At 43.4% G+C, this 20,279-nt stretch overlaps 3 protein-coding genes across 6 annotated transcripts; 1 reads left to right on the top strand and 2 right to left on the bottom strand.

The window, feature by feature from the left end:
• LOC121187869 (cyclin-dependent kinase-like 1) lies at window positions 1-6,807 on the bottom strand. Of its 2 annotated transcripts, XM_041047363.1 has the most exons (11): window positions 6,629-6,807; window positions 6,464-6,524; window positions 4,906-5,094; window positions 4,606-4,727; window positions 3,424-3,496; window positions 3,106-3,196; window positions 2,538-2,738; window positions 2,050-2,132; window positions 1,884-1,940; window positions 1,510-1,662; window positions 1-1,376 (listed from the first exon to the last, which is right to left on the bottom strand). In XM_041047363.1, the coding sequence occupies exons 2-11, from the start codon at window positions 6,467-6,469 to the stop codon at window positions 1,281-1,283; spliced, it is 1,071 nt and encodes a 356-aa protein (XP_040903297.1). In that variant the 5' UTR covers window positions 6,470-6,524; window positions 6,629-6,807; the 3' UTR covers window positions 1-1,280. The 2 variants fall into 2 exon arrangements, with proteins under 2 accessions (XP_040903297.1, XP_040903298.1); XM_041047364.1 differs by lacking the exons at window positions 6,464-6,524; window positions 6,629-6,807 and adding an exon at window positions 5,452-5,691.
• Window positions 6,808-8,018: 1,211 nt separating this feature from the next.
• LOC121186815 (cytochrome c oxidase subunit 7A1, mitochondrial) lies at window positions 8,019-13,069 on the bottom strand. Of its 2 annotated transcripts, XM_041045618.1 has the most exons (5): window positions 12,952-12,981; window positions 10,321-10,344; window positions 9,799-9,885; window positions 8,907-8,991; window positions 8,019-8,503 (listed from the first exon to the last, which is right to left on the bottom strand). In XM_041045618.1, the coding sequence occupies exons 1-5, from the start codon at window positions 12,964-12,966 to the stop codon at window positions 8,445-8,447; spliced, it is 270 nt and encodes an 89-aa protein (XP_040901552.1). In that variant the 5' UTR covers window positions 12,967-12,981; the 3' UTR covers window positions 8,019-8,444. The 2 variants fall into 2 exon arrangements, with proteins under 2 accessions (XP_040901552.1, XP_040901553.1); XM_041045619.1 differs by lacking the exon at window positions 10,321-10,344 and having other exon boundaries at window positions 12,952-13,069.
• A 677-nt stretch (window positions 13,070-13,746) lies between these two features.
• rnaset2l (ribonuclease T2, like) lies at window positions 13,747-19,220 on the top strand. Of its 2 annotated transcripts, none has more exons than XM_041045615.1 (9): window positions 13,747-13,826; window positions 14,503-14,687; window positions 15,398-15,465; window positions 15,587-15,644; window positions 15,771-15,838; window positions 15,956-16,069; window positions 16,826-16,874; window positions 17,066-17,140; window positions 18,842-19,220. In XM_041045615.1, exons 2-9 carry the CDS (start codon window positions 14,508-14,510, stop codon window positions 19,043-19,045), a joined length of 816 nt encoding a protein of 271 aa, XP_040901549.1. In that variant the 5' UTR covers window positions 13,747-13,826; window positions 14,503-14,507; the 3' UTR covers window positions 19,046-19,220. The 2 variants fall into 2 exon arrangements, with proteins under 2 accessions (XP_040901549.1, XP_040901550.1); XM_041045616.1 differs by having other exon boundaries at window positions 18,847-19,220.
• Window positions 19,221-20,279: the final 1,059 nt, after the last annotated feature.

Below are 20,279 nucleotides of genomic sequence, written 5' to 3' on the forward strand. Positions count from 1 at the left end.
CAGAGTGTGAGACAGCGGCCCCTCCTCGTACGCAGCATCTGCACCACACGGGGCATTTGTGACATGTTGCAGGTTAACCATAACTGTGAAGTTCTGTTTAAAGTTCTGTGGGCTGACAGCAGGCGAAGTCTGCAGTGTACAGGAAAAAAAGTAAACAAAGAAAAACATCAAAAATACAGTAAATATAGTTTAGTCACTGAATGCGGAGGCTCTGACAGTGGGACCCCTTGACCAAGTGTCCTATGGGACATTGAATTTTGTGCAATTGACATTTCCAGGATAACAGGGAATCATTCACTGTACCTGTTTATCAGGATATAGCATGATAACATGGCCGGTGGTCTGTGGGGATCATGTGACAAACAAAGACACAAACAAACCTCTGGTAATTTCACAGATTTTTAAAAAGCAACATATCGATAACGTATTACAGCAGATGTGGATGTTTCTCTCTAAAGTTCACTGTCAGTGTGACGGTGGTCCACACCGGTCCCTGGCCTCTGACCTCCATTTGGAGGAATTAGAAGAAAGAAAAACTGTAAATGAAACACAAATCACTGAATAATATTAAATTAATATTTTAATCATCAGATAATAACTTTATGTGTTCTAATACATCGGCTCTGGTAACCTAATCATTTGTCACTGAAGCTGACTGTTTCAGGTTATCAGAACATTAAAATTTAAAAATTATTCGTTACTATTACTGAGAGAAACTTGCTGTAGGTGTGTACTTCATGAGGAATAAAATGAGAAAAAAGCAGAAATAGTGAAAAGAAATAAATTCCACAGTCACAGCATCAGCATGAAGCAGGCGTCAGCAGGTTAAAGCAGAATACATCCACAAAATGCTGTACTTTACCTGAATGCAATTCAGTGTATGCAAAGTATGAACCTGCATGGGGATCTGCTGCTGGTGTCCAAGTGATGAAGGCACATTGGAAACTCTTACCTATGATTTTAAAGAGGTGTAAAAATGCAGTGCTCCTTGTGCTGTCTTCACCGCTGACCACGTGAAATGTGCGTCCTTTAGTAATAGTGCTGTAAGTGTGTCACCTAACCTGCAACTGGAAACACCCCAACTACTGTTTGTTATGGAAAGAATATGAAGTGAAGATCTCTGAGGAAGTGAACGTGTTTCTCACGTCTTTCTCACTCTCACACCAAGAATATACAGGATGCGTATTCAGATTGGACTGTATTCAAACGACTGCACAAAGCACAACACAGTCCACGCTTCTCAGCTCAGCCACCAGATTCCAGGCCGGTCTGTTGCTTTGTTAAATGTTGGGCAGGTGATATTTATGCTTCACTTGTTTCTTGACGTCCAGTGCTGGTGAGATGTTGCTGTTTGGTAACTGAGGCAGGTACTGTGCCTGGAGAGAGGGAGAAAGAGAGGGAGAGAGAGAGAGGGAGGGAGAGAGAGAGGGAGAGTGATCAGCTCACGGACGTTCTTTACTGCAGCAGGATGCAGAGTCTGTGTACAGTGTGTCTGCGTTTCATGCTTACCCCTGCCTGTCTGCGTCGGGAGCCTTTGTCATGCCGTCTTCCTGGGCGCTCGCCCTCTCGGGCCCAGTTGGCTCCTCCTTCTTCCTGGAAGTAAGGCAGCTCCAGCAGCTCTTCACAGGACAGCCGGAGAGAGGGGTCCATCACCAGGCATGACTGCTCACGCAAAGATGTACAGAGGTAGCATGGAGCGTTAGCATTTCAAAATATTTAGCATTTAATATATCAGATAAATACATTTATACTGGCTGGACGCAGAATATTCAGTCATCATTTCGACCACAGCTGGACTTTCAAAGCAGGTACAGTTTAGTCAGATGACGATGGTAATATAATGGCTGATGGTCAGCTATGCAGTCAGGTGCTATTAAACATACCTTCATAACCTGGAGGGCATGAGGAGACACTGCATGGAAACACTTTTCCAAGGGCTCCTAAGATAAAAAAAAATAACTGGGGAATAACTACACCTTCACCAAACTTCATCCCGTCTCCATTAAGAACACACCGTGTGCGTTACCCCTGGTAACAGCGGGTTCTTACCGTTGTGTCAGGCTCAGGAATACTGACTCCACTGAAGAAAATGTTAGAGTGGAAGACCTGCTGGTGGCGAGGGATCAGGTCACCTGAGGTCAGAAACGAGATAATCAAAATCTGGATCAGAGTGTGTGCATTTGGGAAATGGGTTGCACAACCTGAAAACCCCCTAACCCTAACCCTAACCCCTAAAACTCTTTTTAAAACTCTGTACCCTCTGTCTGTGGTCCTGGCTCCACCGACCTGCTGCTCTTTACTGTCTACAAACAACAGCACCAAGACTGTTTGTTTGTGGTGTGACAGCAAAGGAAACAAACCACAAGACGGTGTGCTGGAAGCTGTGTGACTTTAGCATGAATTAAAAACTGAACTAGTGGTAAATCCATAATCTGTATAAATGATATTCATAATTATGCAGGCAAGTTTGTACAAATGCATCCGAAGGTAGATTATTTATTTTAACCACCCACCGGTGTGGCCCCTCATCAGCGTACCTAGAGTTTTTCGGATGAGGTAGAGCTGGTCAACGTCAGACTTCCCGGGCCACAGTGGATTCCCATGGAGTAGCTCAGCAAAGACGCAGCCCAGAGCCCACACATCCACAGGGGGCCCGTACTGAGTGTCCCCAACCAGCAGTTCAGGGGCCCGGTACCAGCGCGTCGCTACGTAGTCCGTGTAATCATCCTCTGGTCCCGCTGAGTATCGCAACACACAGATAGATGGAAGTAACTTGTACAGACACACATACACTTAGATGATGAATAATGAACACTAAATAACACGGACATTGTAGAGGAAGGGATTACAAGGCGTGCTGAATGACTACATGTTAATGTATGGTAACACAACACCGAAACCTAAGGCTGGAAGGGTAAACAGAGACAAGCTACGCAGAAGCATGCACTAACTGGCTGAATGGTCCTGCTGTGCAATGCATTTATTGAAACACTGAAAGTGAGGAGTCCGTCAGCAGGAGATGATACAGGTTCCATGTTGAATAAGTCATTAGAGGCACATCAACACTAAATGCACATAAATGCGCTGGCTCTCTGGATGACCTACTCAGAATGCGGGCGAAGCCAAAGTCGCAGAGCTTGATGACTCCGGCTTTGGTCAGGAGGATGTTCTCCGGCTTCACATCACGGTGGATGCACTGCGGCATAAATGCTCAGAGTCAGGGATTTAGGCAACATGACACACAGTCTCTTAGTGACAGAGAAAGAGGTTTATACTAAGGCTGACAGAACAGGAATTAATATGGAAGAACAATAGCTCAAAACCCATTCTATACTAACAAAGACACTGCAGGAAAAAAAAGTCAAAGGATAAATATATGAAAATCAAAGAAATGATTAAATACCAGACTAAAAATATACTGACATTGTGCTTGTGGCAGAAGTTGACAGCCTGCAGAGTCTGCCACGCTATACTCTTCAGCTGAGCCTCGGGAACCCTGCAGAGAACAAGAGACAAAGGAAAACTGATTGTTGACAGAGAGGAGCAAAACGCAAATTATCCTCATCTATTATTCCAGCGATTTTAAAAAAGAAGTGGTGCTTTACACAGCCCTCTTGTTTCCCCGGTAACCTTAGGCCTGTCTCTAACAGCAACAGCACCTTTGTTTTCAGGAGCAGCTAAGGTTTCTGCTGCACAGCCTTGCAAGAAAAGGAAAAAAAAACAAAAACGCTCAGACAGCAACTAGCCATTGTGGCTGAGGTAATTCACCCCGTTCCTTTCTGCTGCCTCTTTCTTAAGCAGTACTCCTAAAAAACACATGTACAGACAGTGAGTTATACGGTAAAGTGTGTGGTAAATACTTGACTCCTTAAAAAGAAAAACGCACTTTTGCAGTAGTGGAAGCATTTAGATCCTTTACTTAAAAGTAACAACGCCACAAAGTAGAAATACTCCACTGCAACTAAAGGTCCTGTGTCTAAAATTGCAATTAAACAAATATAAGGAATGATTATCAGTAAAATGTAATTAAAGCAGCAACAGAAAGGCTGCATAAATGCACTGCTAAACTAATGTGCTGTAAAACATTTTATGATTATCACTGATGCCTTAACATGCAAGCTGTGTTTTAATGATGCAGAAGAGTATACATTTTGGTATTTTACTCTTTATATAATGCATCATATTTTAAAGGCAGTGGACTAAAAAAGTTCTAATTTTCCGTCTGAGATGTAGATAGTGTGGCTCCATTTCACTTCCTGCACAGTTGTCTCGTGAAATAGATGCAAAGTAGAAATAAATAAAAGCATAAAGTGGCATAAAATGGTAGTGAAACACTCCAGTGAAACACAAGGACCTCAAACGTACTTAAGGACAGAACTTCAGGAAATGTGCTGAGTTACTTTCCACCTCTGCAATTTTGTCACAGATTCTCAGAGAGGTGTCAAGAAAACAGCTGTGTGAGACTCCTGAAGACAAAAAGTGAATGATTATCTTCCCCTGTGTGTGACTCTTCGGTATCTACCATGACTCACTGCTCTAATACAGAACAACTGACGGAGTGAAAAGCTCTAATACTGGACACATCACAGGTCGCCCCTGACCTACCCTCGTGGGTGTTTGTCCAGCTCATTGAGGACAGTCTGTTCACAGAACTCAAACACCAAGTGGAGCCGTCTCTTCCTCCTGAAGACCTCCAGCAGGTTGACCAGATTCACATGTTTCAGCTGCTGCAGGTCCAACAGAGAACACGGACACGGTGTCAGGACTGTACAGCCCAGAATAACAAAGTGACAAAAAGGTCATGTAACTGAATGAGTGTGTGTACCTGTGTGCCTGCACACGTACACCTGTGGCACTAGATATGAACAAACTTGATACCACTGGTTGATCCTAGTCTCCTCTCACCTTCAGCATACGTATTTCTCTCAGTGCGATCTTCTTAATCACCGGGTCATCTTCTGACTCCACAAACTTCTTGATGGCGACTATCTGTCCCGTGTCTCTGTGTCTGCACTTGAACACCACACCGTAGGATCCCTCGCCAATCTTGGCCAGCTTTTCGTATTTCTCCATTGGGCAGTTAGAAGCTGTCACCTGTCAAAAGGCAAACTTTTCTCAAACTCACCACTTTATTCAGCAGTGACGACGCTGTCGTTCATCATTCCTCAAGTCATAAATAACATCAGTAAGTGCAGGTCCGTGCTGTTTTCCTCCGACAACTCTGATTAAAGGATTTATTATTATTATCACTTGTTACTTGTTACTCGCGCACTCTCCTGTCCGCAGTCTGAAACGGCCTTCATCGACAAGTCAATCATTTAAAAAAAACGCACCAAAAGTCCGCAAAGCTACGCGTGTGTGCGCGCTGCCGCGTCTCTCGGCCTCTTTGGGCTTAAATCCATAACGTCGGTGCGGATTATTGTGACAGTGTGAATTTCAGAGGCCTCTCACCCTCTCTCTGCAACGACTGTTACTCGCTCCCTGAGCTGTCTCCGCGTCCTTGCGCGTCCTCGCGCGTCCTCTCTACCTTGGCAACCGTCTCTGCGCGTCTCCCTCCAGCCCAGTCCTCTCACTCAGTCCGAGGCTTTTATTTTCACTCCGTCTCGTGGGTTTATGCAGAGAAATGTCTCCGTCTCGCGGTCTGATAAACACGGAGATAATGAGCTGCTCGTTACGATGTTTAACTTTCCCCTTGGAAACTGCGCAGAAAAGAGCTGGGACGCTGTGGCACAACACGGGACACCGATTCACAAAGATGTCTACGCAACCGAAAACACGCGCGCGAATACGCGTTGAACCACGCGTTGCGTTGTTTCCAAGGAGACACAGCCGACAGGTCTTTCATTTTTCTACTAATAAAACATTATTTATTATTTTATCTATGATCTGTGGTTTGAATTAAGTCCTTCAACTGGAGTGCTGCACTTCAGTGGTTTAAATTAGCGACTTTAAATTAATTCAATTAATATTTTGAATCCAAAACTCACGAACAGCTTAAACGGCACGATCCGTTAAATATACACAACAACATATTAGTAGTTAAATGGAGCGTAACCTTGGTTACAGCAAAAAAAAAAAAAAAAAAAAAAAAAAAGCTTCTCACACGTTTGTGCAATAATAACCTGAGAATGTTTGACACTGACAGCATCCATTCAGCTGCATAACAAACACGTTCACTTTAGATGTTTTACAGTGCGTTTGGCTGGTAACACCTCTGTACTTTTACTTTGCATTTGTGTGCTTCTACTTTTACTCGTGTAAAATATGTCAGTGCTTCTTCCACTACTGCATGCTGCATCTCCACCTCACTGTCAACTTGAACTGAGCAACGGGTACAACTTCCTTGATGAGCGGGACTTTAACCGCTGTCCAAGAAGCCAGAGCCCCAGCACACAGCTCTGCTGGGTCCTCCCATGACAAGGGGTTAACCAGAGAGATAACCACACCTCACCCTCACCCTCACCTCCATCAGTCAGCTCCTCCATCAGCTCTCATGATCGACTCTTCTGTCTCTTGAAGAGAAACTGTAAAATATCAGGAAGAAGATGGAGAAAGAATAAACTCACAGTCAACTATCACATTTTCCATGAACAGAAAAACATGAGACATCTCACAACTGATAACTTACAACTGCAACAATCCCAGAATCCTCTTCTCAACTATTGATGGTCTCATTGATCCTGTTTTTCTGAAGTCCAGCAGTACGTCCTCCAACAGTCCAGTTCACCCCAGAGCTGTTGGAATGGGGCTGAGGTCAGGTTCTCACGCATCAGACTGGAAAACCATTTCTTTATGGAGCAGACTTTGTATATGGTGGCACTGTTGAAACAGGAAAGCGATGAACACACACTGCTGACAACACTAAAACAACACTGCGACCTACGATATCATTGTGTGCTGGAACATTAAGTTTTCCCTTCAGTGGAACTGAGACGTCCAGACCAAGAAAAACAGACCAAGAACAAAATGAACTCAGAAGTTTGAGGTCAGGGGTGTGAGAGCGTTGGAGTATGGGTGTATGTCCAACTTGAGACCACTAAGCGGAGCCATAGCTAAATGTTTTCTCCTTCTCCACTGGCAGTGGTGAGTGAAACAGCTGGACAAGATCGGGAACATCCATCTGTCATCGCAAACTCAAATCCCACTTTCTTCCGTTTATAAACTGGAAACAGTTTTTATTTCTCTTGGAGCATCATCAGTCTGTTGCGGTCATCGTGGGATACCTGCCCTGGGTTTTCTTCTGTGATTGTTGCTAAAGCTGAGGACTAAATGTTCCCCTTTGTGCAGATCCTCCAGCAGCAGCATCTATTGATTGATCATTTTCTGGCTTGCAGCAGCTGTGGCGCTGATATTGTTTGCACATCCGTGCTGTTTTCTTTGGTGATGTTTTATTTATTTTATTCCCACAGCCTAGTGATGGTATCTGAAACATCTCCAGTGTCCACAGCTGTTTCTTTCTTTTGTGTCAGACATTTTTACTATCACATCTTATTGTGTTGTGAGTGTTGCCCTGTTTTCTGGGTCACTCTAAGTCTACGCTGAGGAAGGAGGCTGTATATTTATAACTGATGATCATCTGTGGCTGCAAATGCACAGACGGGATTTCCCCAGACATGGTACCAGCTTTTTTCTTTTTCCAGTTTTCTCCGATAATAAACTAAACATTTTTGGGTTGTTGGGATAATGAAAAGCCTTTTTCACCATTTTCTGATATTTATTGTCAGATGTATTGATGAGAAGAATAAGTATTGGTTGCGGCCTTAATTTTCTCCTCCAACAGAGACTGTTAATTACCTGACGCAGAGAAAAAATAGTCTGTCTGATAAAACACAACTTCACAACAGATGAGGTCGATATAAACTCAACAATTTGGGTCTTAAAACTAGATTTTGACACAGGGTACCTCTACAGGACCTGGGGCCATAAGATGGAGGATGGAGAGCTGATATTCTGCCTCAATGGTGCAAATTTCTAACAAATTTGTGATTAACCCAGTTAATTAGACTCACACAGTAACGTTCGCTCACAGTAGATTTTATCTGACCTGCTTTTTACTCTTATTTTAGTACATTTTTACACAGTCTAACTTTTGTTTTAAGTGACATTTACTCATTCTTTTTCCGTCCCTGCTAAAATTGTCCTGGAGCTGCAGTATCTCTGAACCCTCCTCTCTGTGACTCACGCAGAAAGAGGACAACGAGAAGATTGTTAGCTTGCATGGTTGAGTAACAATCAGAATCTTGCTCTAAATTCAAGACAAATGAAAACTCTGCAGAAACTGAATTCAAATTATTTTTTTTACACCTTTTAAATATTCATCATTCCCCTGATGAGATAAGGACGGATGATGATACAAACCAAATACAGTTATACACAACAAACATTAGTGTTAGAGCCGAGCGTCGTCCTCCATGCGACAGACTGAGGCCGGGGCTCTTTCTTCTTTAGGCTTTCTTCTGAGGCATGGAGGCAGTGAACAGCCAGTACAGAGAGTAGCAGGTTCCTGTAGAGAAGGGTCACACACAAATAAATAACAAAGATATTAGTGCTAAACATGTCTATTTTTGTTAGGTAACAATAAAACCATCACAACTGTGGGATAAGTATTGGCAAGAATAATCCAAGATCCGCCCTCCCTCATCCATTTCCATCAGACCACTGTGTTTGCACAGAAAAACTCTGGGTTGTCTGTTGTCCAGCAACACACTTTTTATTTTACCATTACCACTTCAATCTTAAAGTTCAGCGTCATTTTGCCTCTGGCCTACGAATATTTGCTCTGTCACCCGTCCACTCTGGTTTTTAGCAGTCGTCAGATACAAAGATGTGTTATAAACTCTACGCTGCGTACGCTCTGCTCAGCACCAAACCACAGACAGGCTCATCACATGCTCTGTCTTAGTTACCTGTGAGAGCTATAGTCATGGTTGCCCGGTAGAGCAGGACATCAAGGGTTCCTCCTTTGATGTGGACCGGGAGTCCATTGTCCTCCTGTGACCACAGGACACACGTGGTAAAAACAGAGTATGCTAATGTGTTAGCACGGAGCCTAAAGTCACTCATCACGGTGTTTTTACATATGTAAACAACAGAGCTTCATTTGACTTATTTTGTGTCAACAGTGTTGTTGGTAACACTTCACAGAACAGCCGTGCTTTTACACTGTGAGACAGCGAGGCTGTGGAAACAAGGGTGGAACAGTTGGACATTTCAGAGGACAGGAGAAATGAATTGCACCAGTGTATATGTGTTTTTGTAAGTACAGGGTATCTCTGGGGAACAGTGCTGGGAAACAGAACGGCCTAAAGTAGCCAACAGTACACGGATGCTGATTGGAGAACAGTGAAAACACTCAGGTCCCTCTGACTCCAGCAAAATGTATTAAAAAAATGTGATTTACAAAAGTCTGAACACATCAATGCTTTAAAAACCCTTTTTTCTGCAGCCACTGCTCTAGTGAAAAGAGCTGGGCTGCAGTATAGTGTCATTTCAAGTGTACAGCAAAATAGTGAATAAGTGAACAAGGCAGTAATTTCCAATACACACGGGCCTGCTTTGCGCAGACTGTAGGACATTGCCCGGAGGCTTTCCATTGACTGCAGTATGTACCTTATATGGACATAACACCATGATTCATATGTCTGTCTTGGATCAGGGCTGAATCACTGAAGCAGGAATCCAACCAATGAGTCAACTACAATATTCTGCTGAAACCAAATCTTATTGCTGGGGCCCACTCAGTGAGACTAACTTTTCTAAAGAAGTGTTCTCTTCCTCTGCTCTTCACAGCTGAGTTACCTGGAAGAGTTTCTGAGCCTCTGGCACTCTGTTCCTCATCTGCCTGGCAGAGCTGCTGAAGGCACGGCTGGCCAGAACTGGAACTTTCTGGAACAAAAAAAAAAAGCAAATTGGACTTATTGTGGAAAACTGTCTGGATGAAGGGAGTGAGAAACGACGGGCAGCAGTTTAAATACCCCAAAACTCTCCGATAGCGTTTTCAGTTAGATTTCATTTCCTTCTAAATACTGTTTTGGAGACTCTGTTTTGGAGACTCTCGTTAGTAATTGTGTTTCCATTCCTCTGAACATTTTCATTTGTGTGTAAAAGACCAGGATTGGAAACACCAGAAATTCCAAAGGATGCAAATAAGTTTTTCTCTGCCTGAGACAAGAGAGTTGTTGTGTGGTTACAACCCAACTTCCAAAACCTCCATAATACTATTTACCATTTCACATGACCAGATTTTCATACAGGTTTTTCTTTGTTTTAGCCAGCTCATTTTGAATCATGTTCACCAGTGGAGAAATAGTCCTGAATTACCTGTAAGTTATGACAGTGTGGGACCTGAAAGGGGAAGAAAAACTGACTCAGAGTGGTATCATTTCTGTTTTCTGGGCCAGGGAGGCTACTGGGAGCTGACACCTGACACAGCTGACTGGAACTGAAAACTGGAAAGATTGAATAAAATAAAAATACTACAATACAACCCCCCCCCCCCCCCCCCCCCCCCCCCCCCAACTTTAACAGTCTGCAGCCATGCCAGCGTGCCAACTACAGTGGTACTTTGAGCTAAATACTAACATCAACAGAACGGAATAAGATGCTGTCGAAGCATTGAAAAGGCCATACATGTTTTTGCATAGTTAATTCATAGACCTTTTTAAATACATTGTCCTCAGATGTCCTGAACATCCTTGTCACACCTCACAACAAATGAATGAGAGACAGTAGATCTCATCACTTCCTTGCTTTAACTCAGCTCAGACGGAAGCGTCAGAGGAAACCTGTTTGATGTCTGACCTTTGTTTTATGGAACGTTTCCCTAACGTATCTCATTTGGTTTTTTTGGTCTCGTGGTAACTGGAACATGGTGGATGCTTTCACGGCTCCGTGTGGTCACTCACTGCGCACAGTTAAAGTTCAGGAATGACGGGAGTTTAGTTAAATATTGAAAAAGTCAATAGTGGCTTGAAGCGCGAGGAAAGATGTGTTTACAGTCTAAACATTTCACTGAAACCACTTTCTTCTCTTAACCTCACACAAAGTGTGACGTCGCCGATACCTAACCACACAGTGTGGACTCAGAGTGTGAGCCCTGGTCTCTGATATTAAACTCACTGAGCAATAAAGTTGCATTCAAAGCATATTTGGTGTAAAACATCAGAGGTATGTAAACTGACTGGTGAACAAATTCTATAGAATTCTGCATTTTAATATGAAAGGGACATTTCCTTTTGAAAACCCGGCCTCCCACATTGAACCTCACCCTCCCTCCCTCCTTCGCGGGCCGTCTCTGGTCATTTTTTCTGCCATAGGACATATTGGACGTGAGACTTGAGTTTATGGACCAGTAACATGTCCTAAACTAACATAAAACGCGAGCAGCCAAGCGGGAAACAGTTCACATGAGCCTGCGATGTGTAATGCTGTGACAGAGACGTGAAGAATTTCTGGAATTTCTTCCAATAAAAAGAACTAAATACATGTAAACAAACTGTTGGCAGAGTGGCTGTAAAGGCTCCACCTGGCAGGTGCATTAACAGGGAGACAGCCCCTTCAGTTCAGCTTATAGCAGCCGTGCACTGCTTGTTTGGATCTGCCTTCACTCGGTAACAAACCTACGTTCTGTGCCAGCGGTTTACAGCAACACGGTTAATTAAATACTTTCAAAAGTAGATTTACAATGACATAACACAGGGTGTGGTCAAGTGATTGCTCTCTGACACATCTGAGGATGTGAAAGTTAATGTTGATCTGCATCAACAGCTTCTCACTTCACACTCTGAGGGTTTGTACTAACAAACTTCAGGCAGGTCACACTGTTTGGAGCGTGACTTCTTTCAGTGAATAAACACTGATCATTCATTCCAAAACTTTTATTCTGGAATGAAACAGCCGTCACTTCCTCCTCTGCCTGTGACATTTAAGCCACAGACTGTCCCTTTAAGAACGCTGCATGACTTTTTTAACCGTCTACCAAGGCCGCATCAGGTAGCACAGCCTCCGAACTCGACACTTCAACCAATCAGGAGGCAGAGAAGGGAAGGGCCTCTTCGCTGTGTGTGGGTCAGAGGGTGCACTGCACCAAACAACCCACTGTGATTTCCTCTGCGGAGTCTCTGTGCAGCTGGTTCCACTCTCTGGTATGAAGTCCACCAAAGTCTGCTGTGTAATGTAAATAACAGAGGCCAAACATAAACTACATTCTTTCTGTTTCAGCAGCTTGAACATATCCTGCACCGAGTCAAGGACAATCTCTCTTCACTACAAACCAGAGGCACAAGTTTCTCCGTTTCAGCGTGTTGGTTTTGTATGAAGGTCACGCAAAGGACGCAAAATCTGGCAAAATCTAATAATGTGTAAGAAGAAGCTGCGACTGGTGAAGGTCAAGAAAACGATAATATGATCATGATCACAAAATCATGTTGGATACAAATGCAACTTAATTCAAAAACAGAAAAATGTATAAAAGCAGCATAATATGGAAATAGTCAAGTAAAGTGATATGTGTGTGTGTGCGCGTGTGTGTGTCAGTCGTTGTGTACATGCTTAGCTGCACTGTCTGTCTAACACAGAGCCACAGGTGTGCATGGCTGAGAGAAAAGGAGGGAACAGAGAACAGGAAAGAGAGAGTGTGACCCTGCAGTCAGTAAATATAGATCATATTTTTATGCCGTACGACACCACAAACCCCAGACGGTGGCCCAGCTGGCACAAACACAAGAGTAAAATACAGCGTCTGATCGACAAAGTGAAACTTTTACGCTTCTGTGCTGCTCAGAACAAAGGTCAGGCCTAATCACCTTAGCTCACTTTCCTCTGACACATATTTTCCAACTGTTTTGTCTTTTCTCTACCTGCTCCGATTCCAGAAGCTTCACATTAACAAACAGAGAGAAAAGAAAGAAGAGGACCTGAACAAAGAGACAGAAAAACAACTGCTGTAGTTACCAGGAGCTGATTCATGTCTGTGGCCGAGTGTGTGTCGAGCTGTGCTACCTCGCTTCACCCTCACAAGGACATGCGCACACACAAACACAAACACACACACACACTCTCCCACTCAAACACACACACGCTCACGTACAGTATCAGTGTCTGCCAAACTACGATCTGCCGCAGGGACCAAACTGTCTGTGCTTGATAACAGAGAGGAAACAAGCACAGTTACCCAGTCATGATTCATGCAGCTATAAAACTGCGATGAACTGATTATTTAAAAAAAAAAAGAATGAGCCCAAATTTTGACGACTTCATGCTACCCATATTTACGTTTCATTGCTAAATACATGTCAGTGCACCAGTAACGATTTGGAGTCACAGTCTGGTTTAGTTGAGTTTGGTTTAGTTTACTTTGCACATTTGTTGGGGTCTATTTTCAGCAGCGGATTGATCCACACTTGGTTCTCCAGTGAGTATTAGGGACAGCAGGACTGAGTGTGTGGAACTGACACAAAATACACTACAGTGTGTGTGTTACACATTATGTTTATAGCTATAGCGTATTGTGCATAAATGAAAATGAACATGTGAGTATATGTTTATGTGTTTCTGCTGCTTTGATCTGGAACAACAGGAAACTTCACTGTTGGACACAGCATCGGTTTCATGCTGCACTGGGTCGTTTCATGTGAATAATTTGAAGGTTCAGCTTGTCGAAACACTTCCCTCTGACACCGGCCAGGTGGAGGAGGAACACACCCACACCCACTCACCCACACCCACCCATATATATTCTCTATAATCCATTGTTTCTCAGTCTGAGTTTCATTTCTCATTTGTCTGACGTTTTAACTGCGGCTCGGTGAAACAGCAGCAGCTCTCTGGTGAGTTTGTCTCATCTTTGCTCCAACACAGTGCCAGAGGCAGATAGCTGAAATATTTGGCATGAAAACCCTCAGACTGTGGTGTAATTCATCAATCTGATGAACTGCTGTCAGAATGTGTGCAGCCTGACAGGAAATAAGCTTTATTTTGACTCTAAGACTCTAAATTATGTGTTATGTATTTGAAATGGGATCCACAACAATTTCCCCTAAAAACAGTATAAAATACTTCATGAATATATTTTATGTAATTTTCATTTTATGTATTTATATTTTTATGTTTACTCGAATATGCAATGTGAATATTGTAATAATATGAATAATATTACTTCCTGTTCTATATGTAATACATATTATTACTATGCATTATTATTATACTCATATTATCAGGTATTATAGAATTATTGAAGCACCTGCAGAGGTTTTGATGATTATATTAGTAAATTCTACTTTACTGTGTCTTTGTGTTGACCTGAGTAAAAGAACTAATACAACAATGTAAAGATACCGGTACGTCATTAAAGGTTCTGCCCTGTGGTGTTATCAGTTTCACATTGTTAAAGTAACTGTAGTAAAAATAAAAGTAACCTTCCACCATCTTATTCCTCCCATGCATTTCCATCCTTCACCCTCCTGCCTCTTCTATTCCTTACTCACCTCCTTTCCACTGAGTCAGCGGAGATGAGGAGCTCGGTGCTGCTCAGTCTGTTCCTGCTGCAGCTGCCTGTCGCCACCACGCTGGAAGGGCACTGGGAGGACTACAAATATGGCCGCCAAAGCTCGGCGCTGCAAGACAAGCCTTCTTGCTGCTCCTGGAAATGCATGCTGTTCACTCTGCAGTGGCCCGGAGGGTTCTGTCAGGTGAGCTTCATCATCATCGTGACCGTTATCTTCATGAGCACAGATCGTTGTCTCAGACAGGAGAAGACAAGATTGATCCATATATAACTTTGGAGTAAAAGAAGTTGAAGTGTTTCAGATCAGATGTGAGGGATTAGGGATGTGTTCAGTTTCTTTCCTCCTGCTTGTTTCCTACCACCAAATGAGGAGGTATAAGAGAAATGATGATAGGAGGCAAAGGAAGAAGCATCCACTGCTGATTTAACCTTCTGGATGCTCAGTGATTTTCTGTCAGACAGTTTTGGTTCCACTGAATTTCCAGTGAAGCTGTCGTACATAAAAATGATTGTTTCTCAGTAGAAGTGTGTTCAAAGAGACTGTTCTTGGCTTAGTCTGCGGTGGCTCCTGCTGTTTTCCTGAAACAAAACACACACAAACGTCTGGCAGTTCCTCAGAAGCCACACAGGTGTCAGAAAAGGTGCGATAAACGAGCCGCGAGAGGAAAGGAAGGGAAGGAAATGATGGATTGTTTCTATCAGTAATAAAGTTAAAACCTGAGATGTGGGAACACGGCCACTGCTCGATTTCCTTTACGTCGGCCTCCTGCAGTCTTATTAATCCTCATTATATCTGCTGAGAACCGCCAATATGGCTCCTGGAGGCAGAATGTGTCACCTGACGGGTCTGATAACATGCTGTCTCTCTGTCTGTCTGTCTGTCTGTCCCATCAGTCTTTGAACAACAGGACTCTGTGCAGGATTCCTCAGAGCATCAACAACTGGACGATCCACGGTCTGTGGTAAATGATCATGTTACGTTCCTGTAGAGGAAAAGTCTTAAACATGTCCTTCCTGAACTCTCCCTTGTCTTTCTGTTGTGCTAATGTCATTGGCTGCTTGTGTGTGTGTGTGTGTGTGTAGGCCTCTTCGGGCACATCACTGCTGCAGCTGCTGGCCGATGTTCCACTCTGACGTCCAGGTGAGCCCAGATCAGGATCAGCTCACCTGGTTTACCTGAGACGTCCAGCGTCACAGAACTGACACACTGACATGACGGTACTTTGCAAGGCTGCGAGCTGATTGGCTGGTGTCATTTTTGTTCCAGGAGCTGGAGGCAGAGCTGAACGAACACTGGCCATCCTTACTGACGACCAAATCCAGCTTCCACTTCTGGTACCAAACATCCAGAATTATAAATCAGCTGATCGTCTCTGGTTTTCCTTTGCTGCATCTTGTGACTTTCTGATGTATTCGCGTGTTACTGATATTGTGTTTGTTTGTGTGGAACAGGACAGAGGAGTGGAGGAAACATGGAGTGTGCGCAGCATGTGTTGAAGGAATGAACTCTCCAGCGAGATATTTCCAGATCTGCCTCAAACTACGAGGACAGTTTGATGTCCACAAGTTAGTTTCACACGCACACGTTTCTTAGCATGTGCCCCTAGCACATATGCAAAGTACACTGACCTAAAAACTAAAACCGTCGTCGCTCTGACTCTAATTAGTCTCATGTCAATGTTAAAGAGTAAGTCATGACTGAGACACAGGACAGATCGTCACAGATCTGCACGCTGTGTTTTTAAACACACCCCACATACAGAACACAGATGTGCAATGGATGGTTTGTGATCTTCAGCTCCAGTGTGGTTTGTTTGACTTTAAAAGGTCCTGAGTGTAGTGGACATGCCTTGGCAACAGAGACAGCCATTAAGAAGGTCACAGGAAGGACTGTTAAAAAAAAATGTAGGGACTAAAATGCTCCTTCAGTTTGCTCTCCCACATTTAAACTATCAGTGGTAAAAGTTCTTTCCAAAGGGAGAAGACAGGTGTGAACCTTGAGGTGCTCGGCCAGCCCTCGGATATAAAAACAGAAGCATGTCTTTGTGCCTTGCTCTTGATCCTTCAGGGTTTTTACCTCTGCAGCGTTTGCTGTACGTACCTTCCTCCCGTTTATGCACTGCTCTCCTGTAGTTCGTCCTCGTGTCTTCAGTGTCACGCCAAGTCGACAGCAAACTAAATCAGAAGAACAGAATATTGTGTCTTAGAATATTTTTGCACATTTTCAATTATGACCACTGATGACTGGGTTGATGTTGGAAGTAATATCTTTAGTCTTAAATTTCATTCAGACTTCAGGCTTTCTGTCTGTGTGTCCTGCAGACTGCTGGAGGACGCTGGCATCACTCCGTCCTGTGAACGGCCCTACAAGGTAACAACACACAGTTTCTACAGTTAGAATCTGCTAAACTACTATTTTATTTATACTTTTTCCTACAGATGTAAATGTACGCAGCAGCACCCACTGTGACCACAGAGGTCTATTACTGGATGATGGTAATCATCACTTCCTACACTCAGTATCAGTGAATGAAACGATGCTTTCTCTGTCTGTGGGCTCAGGTTGCAGAGGTGAACAGTGTGCTGGCTCCACATCTGGGTGACAAACATGAGATCCAGTGTGTGACAGATGACAAGGTCAGATCATGTCTCCTCTGCTTCATGTTGCTTTGCCGGTTACTGTAATCTTAAAGTGAACTTTAGAAGCGACTGACGTTGGCCACACAACATCAAACTTTCAAAAATCTTAAAAGTGCTGTTGCAGTAACGAGTAAAGAGTTATAACCAAGTTCTGAGGCACTTTAATTCTTCTGGTTCAGTCGTTTATAAACTGAAAAACGTGTGGACAAAGGAAAAGTTGCTCAGTGATAATTCCAGTCCTTGTTGTGCTGCTTTTTCTGAGGAGACAGTCAAATATCCATCAGAGATGCGTCTTATTTTGATGGGACGAGCTCTGTTTCACTCTGTGGAGGTTTTGTCAGTTTATTCCCGTTTGCTTTGTCCACTTTACCCGTGAGCTGGTCATAACCATCAATCGTAACCAGATTGTCTGACTTGCTAATAAGGTCCTTTGTCTCCATTTCCTGCCCGTGTGGTTGTTAAATTGTGGGTGGTCAGGAAGGGTGAGCCGTTTCAGTCCCTAAAATCTGTAAGTCCTTACCGTGATGTCCTTATTGCTCGTCTCTGGCACCGGTGCATTTTCACTAAAATGCAATCTGCAGCTGTAAAAATGAGGGTGAAGCACACTGAAACCCCTCTGGAGATGTGATTCTGGAGCAGATCTGAGTTTGGGAACATGACTCTGAAAATCACTTAGCTCCTGGGGAGTTTCAATTACACTGTTCATTGCTTTCCACAGCCAAACGGGATCAAACATGTCGAATCTCTACCGAACCTCTTTGACAACAGTTAAAAAATAAAAATGATTAAATGCTCTGATATGTTGGCTCGACTGTGTGGAGGCCGCAGGGCTGTTGATCATCCACTGGGACTCTGCTGAGAGCCAGTGCCGGTCAGTCTGTGAGTCTGTCCAACACGGTACAAAGTGTAGCAGTGTGTTCCAACCCAAATAAGTGTGTAGGCAGCTCTTTAATCCACATGTGTGAACTGCTGCTGGACAGATCTCCACCACATTTACTCTACATTTACTCTACATTTACTACTGCAGCAGGAGGCAAATAAAAAAAAGTTACTGAAGTAAAAATACCAAAACATCTTCTCTGAACTTCCAGTAATTTATTTCCACGTGATCCCTGTTAAAAGGCCAATGTGACGTGTTGATAGTAAACACTTCACTGTGAATCTTCCATAACAATCTCCAGATAAGCCAGACAATGAGCTGAAACAGGTCTGAAACCAAGTGAAGAGGAAATTCTCCTGCAATGTGTCAGGAATTTATTTTAATTTAATTTAATTTAATTTAATTTGCATCGAATAACACATTTTTATGTTTGGACTCATAGTTGTGTGACCTTGGGTCGTTAGAACTCAAAGGGTTTCACTCTCGGTTCTGGCTCATTAATATCTGTATCTCATTTATTGTAATAATAATATTACTCCGAACTCTCAAAGGTGTGAATACTCAGGCAAACGTGGTTTGTAATTTATACTGATGATAAATTGTTCAGTGTCAAAAAACCTCATTAAATCTGCTTTGATTCAGTGTTGTAAGAATAAAAGTGAATAAAAAGTGAATACTCATTATAAGAACTGTACTTTAAACCTTAGCAGAAATACTAGTAACACTTGTTTTACTACAGGCAGCAGTAATAATAAATAGCATCTTACCAGTGGTAGCAGCTGTGTTTCATCCCTGGTCTTCCCTCTCTCCTCCCTCAGGACAGAGAGGTGTGGTTTCAGGTGAAGATACTTCTGTCTCACAACCTGACCGCTGGCTGTGGTCACCACGACGACGCTGAGAGGGGCCCGGTGGCAAGCTCCACCCTGGAATGGAGCCACTCTCCCGGACATCCCTGCCCTCCTCAGGTCCCTTTCTACTACTTCCCCATAAACCACCAACAGCCCCAGCAGCCGTGTGGCTAACAGAACACAGGGCGCCGGACTTCAGCGGACAACTTTAGACTTTACATGTGTGGTATTTGTGTAGCAGCAGAGACTGTTGCACAGAAAAGTGGTTGGACACTGGATGCCAAACACCAGACTACCTCTGGATCATCAAATGTGTAGCAGCTCAATAAATAAACAAAAAAAATTTTAAGAGCTCAAATCTGTTGTAGAATTTTTATCCTCCTGTTTTTCATTTATTTCCAGCCGCTGTGTGAAACTACACATCTCCTGGGCCTTGGTCTACAGACTCACACCCACTCACAAACCTCTGCAATCATGCAGTTGTGGGTGGCCGGCAGACCTGACACAATGACGGCTTTTTGGTCTGACAGGCTCATCAGTCTGCAGCACTCCCAAATGAATTACTTTCTCCTTCTGAAATGCACTGGAAATGAAAATTAAACAGGCGGCATAAACATAACACGCTGAGAGAAGAAGAAGCGAGCAGAAGACAAGCCGACAGTTGCAGACAGACACTGACAGACAGACACACACCACTGACTTTATATGAACATGGACGGCATGACAGCTCAGATCATAGAACCCACCGCCTCCATGTTAGTGGGTGGCACAAAGCAAACTCAAAGCAAACTTCAGATAAAATGATGGTAGATGGTTCTTCTCATGCTGACGTTTGTTCAGGTGCTGATTTTAATTTTAATTAGTTATTTGATGCTATTAAACAGGGGTGTGATGACTGACAGCTGTGACTTGCGACACCAAGTTACCAAGTCACCGAGTTTTCATTGTTAACGTACCTGAATCCACTGAGCGACTTCGTCCCACCACATTCTTTTCTTCTTGCTTGTGGAGGTTTTCAGGGCCTCGGACCAATATTCATCACCCGGCTACTTAAATACTGACGGAAGGAGATGATCTGCGAAGCCTGGTCTAGGAGAGGAAAACGATAGAATAGACCCCCACAGGCATCTAACGAGGACTGGAGCCACGTTAACAATACAGAGAAGTGATGTTGGACCTCTACAGTGTCGGCCTGAAGCCAGTCCTCATGCTTCCTGCCAGGCTGACCATTAGGAGGGAGATAAGAAAATATTTTCGGTCACAGGCTAAAGAACATTTAGCATCCATCTTTCCTCATAATGACTAGAACAGGCTCTATTTCTTTGTTTTGTTTTTTAAAATTGGACTAGCTCCACTAACCAGAAGAAAACCCTGGAAGATGATTCTGAGCTTTGAGCCACAGGTTCCG

Source organism: Toxotes jaculatrix, chromosome 9 (assembly GCF_017976425.1).
Source record: "Toxotes jaculatrix isolate fToxJac2 chromosome 9, fToxJac2.pri, whole genome shotgun sequence".
Taxonomy (NCBI): domain Eukaryota; kingdom Metazoa; phylum Chordata; class Actinopteri; family Toxotidae; genus Toxotes; species Toxotes jaculatrix.